Below are 14232 nucleotides of genomic sequence, written 5' to 3'. Positions count from 1 at the left end.
GCAGAGCCAGAGAAGACAGCCCATGAAAGGCCCTGAGAATGAGGTCATCATGTAAGGAGATTTAAGGGATTATGATATCACAGAAGGGCAGCAGTTTCAAGAAGTATCCAGCTGTGATTAAAGTAGTAAAAAGGATCGATAAAGAGAATCCTGGGAAGAAAGGAGCACTTGGGACAAGGTATTTTTGGACCTTCCCAAACTGTGACATGAACACAGAACAACTGACATAACCAGGTGACAGAGGACAGTCAGCAACCAATATACAAGCAGGTGAGGATAAGCCACCAAGAGCCACAAGACATCCCTCCATGCCGGGGAAGCAGTGAGAAGCAATGGGGAAACTAACCCAAAGGAGGAGAACCGCAAAACGGCCACCAGGTATTTGCTGGAAAGCCTGGTGGGCTGACGCAAGAAAAGCCTGAAGCTGGGAAGGGTGTCACCACTTCAAGAACAGGTGGGCACATGGCCCTGGGGAAGACCCAAGGGGCTGAACATCACCCATGAGCTTTCAGAGCTGACCCCGCTGCCGGCTGCCAGGACAGAGCCCCACTGAGCGGACATGGCTGGTATCGGAGCCACAGCTGAGCAGGAAAAGGAAAAATGACACGAAGGAAAGAGAAGATCCAGAAAAAAAATGGTGGAGGAAAACAGGGACAGAAAAGCTCAGCAAGCCAGCCACCACATCTGTGACCATTACACAAAAACCACAGAAGAGGGAGCACTACGCAGTCAGAAAAACCACCCTAAATCTCCTCCTCAAGGTTCAGAAAACCAAAACAACGTGCACAATGTCTATAAGGAAAAGAAGACGAAATACCAAAACGACATCCCTACAATGAGTACCAGAGAAGCACACACTCAAAAACCAGATGAACCCTATCACGTTCTATTTTAAAATGATCTAAAAGACATGAAAGAACATAAACCAAAACTAGAAAAACTCAGAAGTGAGGTGGCAGAATTCCAGAAAGGAGCTATATGATCTGACAGTATGGTACAATTATAGAAAATCAGTTTAATAGGACAGCATAAGCAAAAAAAAAATTTTTTTGCCTGTTTCACTAATGATGAATGATAGTATCAGCATCAATATTTTATGTATAATCTGGGATAAAGCCAAGGAGAGATTAAGGAATATTCTAATTTTATCATCTTCTGTATTCCTGAGAACCAGAATTCTCGGTATAGATGAAAGTACTTACTGATGTAACATAAAAAGTAAAAACGCTGTAGTCTTGAATTTGAATTGGAAATGTCTATACGAACTCATGATACCCTATCTATCTATATACATCTACATGTATATACACAAATATAGATTTGTTTAGCTATTGCCTAGAAACAAGGACCAACGGAGTTACCTAATTATCCCCAGTACCAAGATTGCGCGTACTTTCTCAGTACTGAGACAACTGGCTCTCCACATGCAGAAGAAGGAAACTGGATTTTGAGCTCATACCAGTTACAAAAATCAACTCAAAATGGATGAAAGACTTAAGCATACAACCCCAAACTGCAAAACTACTAAAAGAAAACATGGGGAAAAACCACAAGGCATTGATCTTGGCAATGCGTTTTTAGATTTGACACCAAGACAGCAGGCAACAAAAGCAAAAATGGACAAATAAGATGACACCAAAATAAAAAGCTTCTGTACAACAAAGGAAACGACAGGGTAAGGACACAAATCTATGGACTGGGAGAAATATGTGCAAGCCATATATCTGATAAGGGGTTAATAACCAAAATATATAAGGAACTCAAACAACTCTACAGAAAGAAAACAAATAAGTCAATTAAAACATGAATAGATATTTCTCAAAAGAAGATATATGGATTGCCAACTGATAGATGAAAAATCACTAATCAATCAGGGAAATGAACCACAATGAGATACTACCTCACGCCTGTAGAATGGTTGTCATCAAAAAGATGAAAGGTAAGGTTGGTGAGGAAGTGGAGGAAAGGGAACCCTTGTACACTGTTGGTGGGAATGCAGATTGGTGCAGCCATTGTGGAGAACGAGGTGGAGTGTCCTCCAAAAACAAAAAATAGAATTCCCTATGATCCAGCACTCCAACTTCTGAGTACTGACCCAAAAGACCTGAAATCAGTGTGAAGAAGAGCTGTCGGCTCTCCCACGTTCACTGAGGCACCATGCACAACAGCCAAGACACGAGCTCAACCTAAGTGTTCATCAACAGATGAATGGATTTTTTTTAAATGTAGTATAGGTACACCAGGAAATACTATTCACCTTAAAAAAGAATTTTGGGCCAGGCTCAACGGCTCAGCCTGTAATCCCAGCACTTTGGGAAGCTGAGGCTAGTGGATTGCCTGAGTCCACTGGTTGGAGACCAGCCTGGGCAACTTGGTGAGACCTCATCTCTACAATAAATCAAAACTTAGCCAGGTGTGGAAACATGTGCCTGTAGTTCCGGCTACTTGGAAGGCTGTTGCAGAAAGATCACCGGAGCCCAGCAGGTTGACGCTGGGGTGGTCATGAGCATGCCACTGCACTCCAGCCTAAGCGACAGAGTAAGACTCTGACTCAAAAAAAAAAAAAAAAAAAAGAATTTTGTCATTTATTTCAAGAAAGATGGAATTTAAAAAAACTATGCTAAGTAAAATAAACCAGGCCAGAAAGACAAATACGTACTGCATGTTCTCACTTATATGTGGAATCTAAGACAATCGTACTCAAGCGGAGAGAAGAATGGTGGTGACAGAGGCTGAGGGGGGATAGAGGGAATGGGGACAAATTGGTCAAAGGATACAAAACCTCAATAGACAGGCACAATAAGTGTTTTTTTCTTTGAGATATACTGCACAGTATGGTGAAAATAGTAAATAATCATGTATTACGTGTTTGAAAATCACTGAGAGTAAATTTCATATGTTCTCTCTACAAAAAATAAGTATTAGAGGTGATAGATATGTTAACTAGCTTGATTTATTTATTTCACATGGTATACATAAATCATAACATCACTTTGTACCCCAAAATACATACAACTATAATTTGTCAATTGACAATAAACAAGTAAAAATTTAAAAAAGAAAAGTACTATTTCCCAAGAAACCAAGGTTTCTTGGAAAAGTGATAGATTCCAAGCATAAAGCATCAACATACAAGATGAGCCTAGGACATCTTGATGCACCAGAGAATAAGGATGTTATCAAAGACTATGAGGGTCATGTCAAAAGGACTCAGAAGTCAGACCGAAGAAGCACCACTAGCCAAAGGTGGGACAATCAGAGGGGCAGCAAGGGCAAGGAGTCTAACAAATGAAACCTATCAAATATGTTTAAATCTATGAGTTCATAATGATACAGTATTTTTAAAAGCTCACTCAACAGGGATGACAAGGAACCAATTCATTTTCTTGAAAACTGGGTATATAAAATGAAAACAAGCATTTAGCCTGCTTTCCTTATATAAACTACCAGGTTACTACACCGCGGATGAAGGAAAGGATTTCCTCGTGAAATTATTCCAAGCAAAGAATGAAATAAAAACAAAATGACAGGACATCATTACTTTGCAACCCCTAATGAATCGATGGACCTAGGCCCTGAGTATGAGCACTGCTACTATCAAAAAAAGGGAAAACCAGACAATATCTTGCCAAACCTGAGTCTGGTTAGGCCTCAGATTCTCACCGCCAATGTGTGAGAAACACACTGAACTATGAGTACATAATGCACAAAATCCAACTATGGGAAATTCTGTAAGTCAAAAGACCCTGATTCTTCAGCAAATAAATTGTAGACAAAGAAAGGAATGGGAAGGAGGAACTGCAAACTAAGAGACTTGAAGGACATGCAAAGTACAAAAGGGATGCAGTGTTAAGAATACTAAGTTAATGTGTCCAGGAATATGCACTGGGCTGAGAACACTAGAAAGCCCAGAAAGCCATAAAGGCAGGACTGTGTTCTTTCTGAAGGGAATGAGGATCAGCTAGGATTGGGGCTGGGCACATGGCAGGGATTCTGAGACAGTTAGCAAAGTTTTGTTTCTTGGACCAGGAAGTGGCTAAAAAGGTACCAAGTTGCCCATAGATCACCTGTTAGATAGTAACTGGTGACCTCAGCAAGAAGTGCTTCAAGAATGGGAGTAGAGCCATACTGCAGTAGCATGAGAAAGAAATGGCAGGTCCTGAAGTAGACCCTGAATACAGACAAAAGGAGCTCAAAGTGCAACACAGCCAGAGGCAGGAGTCACACCTCCTAAGCTGGGAGATTCTGGGAGTCTGAGAAAAGTGAGGAGACACTTTCACTTTCTACCTCATATGTTTGGGCAATATATTTTTTCAACAAGCTGGTATTACTTCACTTTTTCAAACCAGTGAATGTTTCTAAATGTTTAAAGGGCTTCCTAAATTACATAGAAACTTCTGGGGGAAGAGACAAGTCCCCATGCTGAAAAGTTCCTAATAATTTATGTGGCTATTCTACCTTCAAAGATGGGGGTACAACTTCCCACTTCTTAAGCATGGACCATGCAGTGACTTCTCTCCAAACAGCACAGTATGGGAAGCTGGGAAGGACAACTTTACAGTGGAGGAACCCAACACACATGGCCTCAGCCAAGGGATCTCCCTGAACACCAACAGTGATAAGTTAAGGGGATGGGATACATCTTTGATGTGATGGGATAAAAACGGCACTTCGCCTCTGTGGTCTTTCTCCCCCAAAACACATCACCCCAGTCTAATCATGAGAAAAACATCAGAAAAACTCCATTAGAGGGGCATCTAATAACATATGAATAATCCTCAAAACTGTCAAGGTCATCAAGAACAAGAAAAGCCTGAAAACCTGTCACAGCCAAGAGGAGTCTAAGGAGACAAGACAAGTAAATGTAATGGGTATTTTGGATGGAACCCTGGAACCGTAAAAGGGCATTAGGTAAAAGCTAAGGAAATCCAAATCAAGTATGGGCTTCAGTTAATAAGAGTGCATCAGTATCAGTTATCAGTTCATTAATTATAGCAAATGTACTATACTCACGTAAAATATTAATAACGGAGGAAATGGAACGGAACATAAGAGAACTCTCCATGCTTCCTTCTCAATTTTTTCTATGAATCAAAAGTGTTCTAAAAAATAGCCTATTTAAAATTTTTAAAAACTAGGAATCCTAAAAGTGGCAACATCACAGTATCTTTACCAAGTTTAAGTTGAGCTTGGTAAGTTTCCTACAATAAGTCAAACATTGTACATGGTTTCTATTTCTCTCTTTTCTTTCTGCACAAATATTTTGAATCAATCAGCAGACCACTAAATGACCCTCACTGACCAGTCATCTGTGACCACACTCTGAGAACCAAACAATGACTTTGGCATAGTACACTGTACTATTTTTGACATTCCTCAGCACAATAAAATAGGAAGCAAAAAATATGGTATTGGTGTGAATCTGAAAATATGTATGGCAAGCTGAGGAGAGAATGTTCTTGGATAAAACACACTGGGTACCAGCCATCGGAACTGTAACAGTCCAAGCAAAAATGTGCATGTATAAAATATTTTCAAAGAGGTCTCACTTCTAAACATAAAATCAGATACAGCAGGCAAGAACTCCTCTATATCATCTCCTCTTCTATCATCTTCACACTGTGGATAATCAGCTTTTCAGTCAAGCATCTACCCAGCCCAGCTATTAAATCTGTTCCCTCAGCTCCTAAGCATGAAATGCTAACATTGTTTTACATTTATTCTTTGTTTTTCTTAGAGATGGGGTCTTGCTATGCTGCCCAGGCTACGGTGCAGTGGCTAGTCATAGGTACAATCATGGCACATTACAGTCTCTAACTCCTGGGCTCAAGCAATCCTCTCGCCTCAGTCTCCTGAAAAGCTGGGACTACAGGTGTAAGGGAGCATGCCCAGCTTTACACTTATTCTTATTACAGAGTGACTTCATAAATGTATATTGTATTTCAATTCAAAAGTAAAGTCTCCAAGAGCAAGAAAGGAAAAATGAGAAAAGAACTAACATTCACTGTCCTGAGTTGGGTTAAGGATTGCTCTATTTCATATAAATGTCTTAATCCTCCCTGTCACTGATACAAGAGGGAAAACTATACCTATTTTACAGATGACGAACATACAGTTCAGAAAGGCAGAGTGACTTGGGAAGACTAGAAATGCAATAAGCCGTCGGGCCATGTCCGAGTGCCTCCATGGAATCCATGTTCCGCCTACCACAGCCCACACCTCTTCCACGCACTCACCACAGCACCCAGAGAGCAGTGCACAGAGCGGACAAAGGCTTTTCTGACATGAACCAAGGTGAATGACCGAGAAGAGGGGAGCCCCAGTGTAGCACCTTGCTAATAGCAGGTTATGACCAAAGTCTGGCCTGTCCGTGGCTCTTAAGGAAGTAAAAGGAAAATAAGGAGCTCATCAAACAGCGTCACTATCAAAGCTGTTCACCTCTGGACCACGCTCTGCACCACTAAGCAGAACACTAGGGACTTTCTCACATGCTGTACCCACTGGAAGAAAATATTTCAGATTGTAAATGATAATAAGTTGACTTGTACGGCTATATTAAAAAATGGTAACAACAGGATTGCATTTTATATCCTTTCCCTATGAAGGGTGGAAAGGGTTTTGATAAGCATCTTATTGTTCTGCCTGTCACCTAGTGCCTCCTTATGAAACAGATCTTATGAACTGGCAATAATTCTCCTTCTTAGATTATCCCTAAGGGACGGCTGCAAATGAAAAGGGGCGTTCTCAAGACATGTTGTTTTCCCTCTAAAATGTTTTACACTTTATATTGTATACAACTTTAAATGAAATAAGATTCTTCTTTTGCTTCAAATAATCCAGAAAAGAAATTCCAAACTGTACTGTAATACAGTAATTCTGCCAGAAGTCGGTATCTAAAAATCACTAAATTGTTTCTCATTCTCCTTCACTACCCAATATAAATCTGATATCTCAGTTTCATTTCCTTGCCAGTATTTAAACATGATAACCATAACACTGCAAGAGAATTTTATTGTGTAATATTTGTATGCTATAAAAATAAAACACAAGGACCAAATATTTGAGTGTAGATTATTATAAGACACCTAGCTTCAGTTCTGAGTGGTCAGTTTATCAGTATCATTCAGCAGTCCACTACAGCCAAGACCCAGTGTGTCCAATGATGACCCACCAATCCACAACAAATCTCTACAACTTAGGCCCAACATTGTTCCAGTTTTTCAAATGAGGCAACTGACACATACATAGATTGTAAAACAACTTACTCTAAGTTTAAACCTAGTCCCTGAAACAAATAGGTAACATGTCAAAAAACCATGTTTTTTTTTTTTTTGTAAGTTGGAGTCTCACTGTGTCGCCCAGGCTGGAGTACAGTGGCATGCTCACGGCCACCACAGCCTGAACCTGCTGGGCTCAGGCGATCCTTCCGCTTCAGCCTTCCAAGTAGCTGGAACTACAGGCATACACTACCACTTCTGGCTAATTTTTGATTTATTGTAAAGATGAGGTCTTGCCAAGTTGACCAGGCTGGTCTCGAACCTGTGGGCTCAGGCAATCCTCTCACCTTGGCCTCCCAAAGTGCTGGGATTATGGGCGTGAGCCACTGTACCCGGCCTCAAAATGCTATTAAAGTAGAACAGGTAATTATGTGAAATGAACTACAAGAAATTGGAACCTTAGGACATTGCCAACAGGAAGGTAAATGGTATAGCCACTGTGGAAAACAGCATGGTAGTTCCTCAAAAATTAAGCATAGAATGACTGTATGATCCAAGAATTCGACTTCTGTATATAGAACCAAATATACTGAAAGAAAGGGCCCGAACAGATACTTGTACAGCAATGTTCCTAACAGTATTATTCACAAGCACCAAAATGTAGCAACAACCCAAATATCCATCAACGGGCGAATGGATAAACAAATGTGGCAAATACATGTAGTTAAATTATTATTCTGCCTTTTAAAAAAGGAAATCCTAGCACAGCCTACAACACGGAAAAACTCTCAAGGCTAACTGAAGTAAACCAGTTCCAAAAAGACACATACTGTACAATTCCACTCATAACAAGTACCTGGAGTAGATGAACTCATAGAGACAGAAAATGACTGGTGGCTGCCAGGGCCTGGAGGATGGGGAGGAGGTGTGTTTGATGGAAACCAGAATTTCAGTTTGGGAGGTTTGGGATGTTTTTTAAAAAGGAAATGAATTCATTGCAACTTTCCCACTTTTTATGAGAAGAAATACTTTGTGCCTATATTACTGAACACAAATTGCTTAAATAGCTCTTTAGAACTTCAGTGAACTTACTGATCAACATCTAAAATCATGCAGAAAAATGGCAACTCTGCAATGGGACTGACCACTGTGCCTGATTAGCTGATCACTTCATAACCAGAAGTTCTACAAGATCAAACAGAAAACACTTCTCTCATTATAAAAAACAGACGTAAGTCTGCACAGTATCAGCGAATGTTCCCACCTCACCGACTGTCCCCAGGACAAAGCCATGGCTCTCCACTCACATTAGTAAGAAGGAGGGAGAAGAGCGGCCCATTTTTTTCTTTTGTTTCAAAGGTTTTCTAGTTTAGTAAACAATCCATTCTCACACAACACATTTGTTGAAAGGCTTTTCTCTGGCATCACATTCTGTTCTCTCCGACTTAAAATTTACAAAGGAGATAAACGCCTCATCAGACACAACCATGCTTATGCCATGGTTCTGCCTAGGAAGAGATATTTTGTACAGCAATGTTTCTTGGTTTAAGGGTTAGAATGATGTGTAAATAACATTAAAATGTTCCGATTGTGTTTCCAGAATTTAGATGTTGGCACAGCAAAGCTAAAAAGAGTAAAAATCCACTCAAATAGCCACTGACGTATGAGGAAGAAACCAGTCACACAAACCTTCTTGAGAAGACACGATGGGTGGCATGTAGTCAGGAATGTATTCCTTTCTTTCCTCTGCATCTTTACTTCCAGGCTGGGGAAACTGAAGTACATTGTTCTTGCTAACGGGAAATGATGGAATTTGATGTGGGAAAGTGACAGGTTCAATATTGTGGATATAGTCTTCCAGTTCGTGTAGACTAACTCCCATAAGTTGAAAGGCTTCGCCAACATCATCCAACACTGGGTCTGTTCGGCCATCTGAAAAAAGGCAAAAGCAAATCAAATTATTTGAAGAAAGTTCCATGAATATTTCTAAGAAAGCTGAGAATCAAGTATATTATATATTTAAGACTTAGTTATTGGAAGGAATTTAGTAGATTCTTAAGCAGAATATCACATTATTTAAATAGCAGAAAACTGATTCTTTTTAAAAAATATTTTAAAGATGTGGGGTACACTTCAGGATTAGGTGTACAACTGGACATTATACAGGTCAAGTCTGGGCCTTCCTTTGGTCCTCACTTTGCCTGATTTGAGATCAGGTCCCCTTATTGATGTGTTCCCATTGCCAAGCCAGCAGTATTCCACTCCTGCCAATCCCTTTCTTGCAGTATTATGGTAAACATTCAGGGGCCGCTTATGAATGAGAACATATGGTATTCTTTTCTTTGTTTCTGTGATAGATCACTGAGTATGATAGACTCTAAATCCACCCAAATTGCTGCAAAATCCATATGTTTGTCCTTCTTTATGGCTGAGTGATATTTCACTGTGTATATGTACCACTTTTTAAATCTAGTCCAGTTTTGATTCTTAAAGTCAATTTTAAATGTGATCTGACAGCTAACCAGAGCACCACAGGCAATCATACTAATTAATGATCAGCTGGTACAGAACAAATATCATATTTTACAGATGATCAAAAGTATCGGGAACAGTGACTGACACAAAGCATATGCCCAACAAATATTATTACTATTGTTATTATTATTATTATTATTATTATAAGTCAGGGTCCCAGTCTGCTGCCCAGGCTGGAGTGCAGTGGCATGATCACGGATAACCACAGCCTCAACCTCCTGGGCTCAGGTGATCCTTCTGCCTCAGCCTCCTGAGTATCTGGGGCTCCAGGTGTGTCCCACCATACCTGGCTAATTTTTTCTATCTTTTGTAGAGACAAGATCTCGTTATGTTGCCCAGGCTGATCTCAAACTACTGGGTCAAGCGATCCTCCTGTCTCAGCCTCCCAGAGTGCTGGGATTACAGGCAGGAGACACTGCACTTAGCCCCAATAAACACTATTGCTATTATTATTGTTTTTAGAGATGAGGTCTTGCTACATCACCTAGACTGGTCTTGAACTCCTGGCCTCAAGTGATCCTCCCACCTCAGCCTCCCAAGTGGTTGGAATCACAGGCATGAGCCACTGGGTCTGACTTTTTTTTTAGTTATTAAATAAGTAGTGAGGCCAGGCGTGGTGGTTCAAGCCCGTCATCCCAGCACTTTGGGAGGCCGAAGTGAGAGGACTGTCTGAGTCCAGGGGTTTGAGACCAGTCTGGGCAACTTGGCGAGACCTCATCTCTACAATAAACAAAAAAAAAATTAGCTGGGTGTGGTAGTGCACGCCTGTAGTTCCAGTTACTTGGAAGGCTGAGACGGAAGGATAGCCTGAATCCAGCAGGTTGAGGCTGTCTATGGTGGCCGTGAACGTGTCACTGCACTCCAGCCTGGGTGACAGAGTGAGACTCCAACTCAAAAAAAAAAAAGATAAAACTAAGTACTGTGCTATATTGACTAAGTCAATCTCCGTTCCATTTCCCCTGTTGTTTACCGATGCATCTCTGCAGCCTAAAACAGTGGCTACACACAGTAAATATCGGTTGAGTGAATCATACCATTTAATACATTGATTAATTTTTTTAAAGACAGGCTTTTGCTCTGTTCTGTCACCCAGGCTAGAGTACAGTGCGATGACCATAGCCCACTGCAGCCTCGAACTACTGGGTTCAAGCGATTCTCCTGCCTTAACCTCCCCAAAAGCCCTGGGACTACAGATATGAGCCAACTAGCCTGGCCCCATGAAACCTTTTTTGAAAACCCCAGATGATTTGCAAGGAAGACTTCGGATTATAAAGGTAATTCATGTACAAATTTTCAATGTAAATAGAAAACACCACAAGATTGATAGCAAAAGGTAAGTGAAATATAGTGAGATTTTCTTTATAAAAGCAAGTTTTTCCTATGTCTACCCTTAGCAGAACTTAATTAAGGTCTGTATATCTTTAACAAGTTCTATGAAAATTCCAGTTCCTGATTTTTCAGCAGCCTAAAGAACTCTTTTTACTGAAATCTTCTATGATCACTTTAAACTCAGGATGTCTGAAATTAAACCACACTGCAAAGTGAAAAAGAAGAATCCAAACTGTGCACACACACAGAAAAGTCTAGAAGGGTAAACAGCCAGAGGGCAACAGTTGGGGGGGGGCTGCAGTAGAAGGGAATGGTATAGGGGAAGCAGAAGACTTGCTTTTACCTCCAAATACTTTTGAGGTCTTTGAATTGTTCTACAAGTTACTTCTGTGATGTAATAAAAAAGAATAAAGAAATAAAATGAATACTCATTTGTCCTCTTACTGAACACAGGGATGCTTTTCAACTCTTCCATTCTTATTAAAGCCATTATTGCTCTTTCAGTCTAAAAAATAGAATCACCTTAAGTTCCTTCATTTGCTTTGCAACCTCAATCCAAAACCTTCTGGTACTTTTTACTCCCACCTCCGCCCCCACCCCTCCACTTTTCTTTTTTTTCATATTTTTTCTTTTTCTCTATTCTCACTATCACTCTCTCAGTATAGTTCCAACCTCTGCCCACTTCCATCTCTCCTGTGCTTCACTGCCAGTACAATTTTCCTAAAATACCACTTTAATCACACTATTACCCTACTTAGGAGTATGGGATGTTTTCTACCACGTTTTAATTTTTTGTCCAGCTTTTAAGTCCCTCATAACCTGATTTCACTCTCTTGAACACTTTTCTCAAACACTCTTCAAATGAACTGGCTACACGTGTAGCTGGTCACTTTACTAGTCCTTTTATCACACTTCATCTCACTCCACACCTTCATACAACCGTATACTTCGCAACTCAAATCTTATCTTTTCTGTGGAGTCATCCTACCCCAGAATCCACAGTCTACAGCCACCTCTCCTTTACCTTACTCCTTCTGCATTTACTCCCTGTGCCAGGCAATAAATAAGTTAGAGTACAAGTGTTGAAAATTTGACAGATGCGGCGTCTGCTTTCAGTGCATGCACACATGTTTCCTATATAACACAACACAACACGGAAACATCTGCCCCGAACACTCAGATAAACTGTCACCTTAGGGAAATTCTAAAATTGAACTAATAATAATTTCTAATGCTTGCTTTGAGCACATTTTAAAAACCTATCAGTTCGTTTTTGTTGACATTCTGACACCCTGGAATACACCTTATGAGCAGAAATTATTTCTTAGTAATTTTATGTCAAAACATCTAGCACAGAGCTTAGTTCATAAGTGATGCTCCATAAACGATGTCAAAAAGACAAAAAGGATTTAGAGGGATAGACTACAAAATTGCAAAATTTGATTTTACAGTAAGAATAGTATAGAAAAAAGAATCTAAAATATGTCTAATAAGCATACCAAAACTCGTGTTAATAAAAAAAAAGTCACCAAGCCACGATGGGGAATAACAAACCTAACAATCACATTCTCACTGAAACCAAAAAGTTAACCATCAAGGTCCACATCCAAAGCATTACAATGATCCCTTGATGACTTTGGAATACATACTTACATGGAGTACCAGCACATATTCTGGTCTGTGTGTAAAGCAAGAAAAGTAACTATGTATTCAGGGGATATTTTGAGTATCTAAACGTACAGAACATCTGTCCTTACTTAGAGCACTTGGTAGCAAAAATATAATCTGAACTGTACATAATGGTAACAACATACTCAAGGGTCAGGGAAAGAAGCAAAGGCCAGGAGAATACTCTGCTGATGACGTACTTTCAAGATAACAACGAACGTGTGTTACTCTGCATTTAAAGAAGTATTAGTGAAATCAAGTACTCAAAAAATACACATTTCTGGAACTCAAAATGTGGTGTCAACAAATAGCTATTACAGTAATGGATTATCAAGTCATTCATTTATTCAACAAATCTTTCCTAGGTGCCTATTGTATATTATGGCCACAAGCTAGGCTGCAGAATACAAATATAATCAATTTGTCTCCTGGGGAGGGAAAAGAGACATACACGGATGATTACAAAACAAGGTGATAACACCACAGAAATATGCACAGAATTAAGAGAGCTGATAATATGAGGTCCCTAGAGCAAGTGATAAGCGCATCTCAACACATAAGGAGTACCACTGGCGGACCGGCATGAAGGACACTCGAGGTAGGAAACAGCATGCACATAGGAACGGATAGCCTACAACATTTTGGAAAAGGCAGGTGGCTCAGCATGGCCGCAGATTAGTATGGCAGGGTGGCAGGGGAGATAAGAAAAACACTAGCTCACAAAGGGAACTGTGCGCTGCTAAGAACTGAGAACTTTAGCCTGTAACCAGTGGAGTTGAGATATTTCTAAGAAGAATGACAGGATCAGATCTGTGTTTTGGACAGATGCTCTTGGCAGCACTGTGGAAGTGGGAATGGAATCCGGGGCCTAAGTAGTACAGCGAGTCTGTGGGTCTCCATTTTTCAGACTAGAAACCACTTTAACAAACGAAATATCCCATGAAACACTTTCTCCGGTCCTCCAGTTTACCGCCCTCAAAAGACCTAAAATGTAAGTGAGTGGCGGTGCCCCCTCCTCAACACACACACACATGCATCAACAAGACGATGTGTAGCCGCTATTAGAAGAGTCCCTTCTATGAAACCATCAAACATCGCTAGCTAGAGACACTAGCAGACACCCACTAAAAAGCCAGAAACACCGTAGCCCAGATTACCTGGAGAACCCAACAGAGGACGAAGCCAACGGGTAACCGAGATGTGTCGGGGAAAGTTAGTCGGCGGGACTGACAGAGTCCGCCCGGGGAAAGCCTGAGCGGAGAGGCTGCTGAAGGAGCGAACAGGTGCAGAAAGGAGAGGCAGTGTCCCCCACGGAGCAGAGCTGTCAGCGAGCCCCCCGTGCAGTCAGGAGCTCGGGAACCGCCAGCCTCGTAAGAAGCGGCCGGTAGACGGAGCGCCTGTGACAACTAGTTGCAGTAGTTTGCGGGCAAGGGAGGAAGAGGACCGGGGCGAAACGGGGCGCGGGGGTGCGGGGGGCGTCTCC

The 14232-nt window shown here is 40.9% G+C and overlaps 1 protein-coding gene across 1 annotated transcript in view; it reads right to left on the bottom strand.

The window, feature by feature from the left end:
- Positions 1 to 11571, bottom strand: part of TAF3 (TATA-box binding protein associated factor 3) — a 173423-nt gene extending 161852 nt beyond the window's left edge. Inside the window, exons 1-2 of the mRNA XM_021706845.1 lie at positions 11526 to 11571; positions 8907 to 9149 (exon numbers count right to left, since the gene is read on the bottom strand). Of these exons, the coding sequence (XP_021562520.1) occupies positions 8907 to 9149; positions 11526 to 11571 (289 nt within the window). The remainder of the gene's footprint in view (positions 1 to 8906; positions 9150 to 11525) is intronic.
- Between the last annotated feature and the right edge of the window lie 2661 nt (positions 11572 to 14232).

Source organism: Carlito syrichta, unplaced genomic scaffold, assembly GCF_000164805.1.
Source record: "Carlito syrichta isolate Samal-C Ts95f unplaced genomic scaffold, Tarsius_syrichta-2.0.1 Scaffold316052, whole genome shotgun sequence".
Classification (NCBI taxonomy): Eukaryota; Metazoa; Chordata; class Mammalia; order Primates; family Tarsiidae; genus Carlito; species Carlito syrichta.
This window is presented reverse-complemented; position numbering and strand designations above follow the sequence as displayed.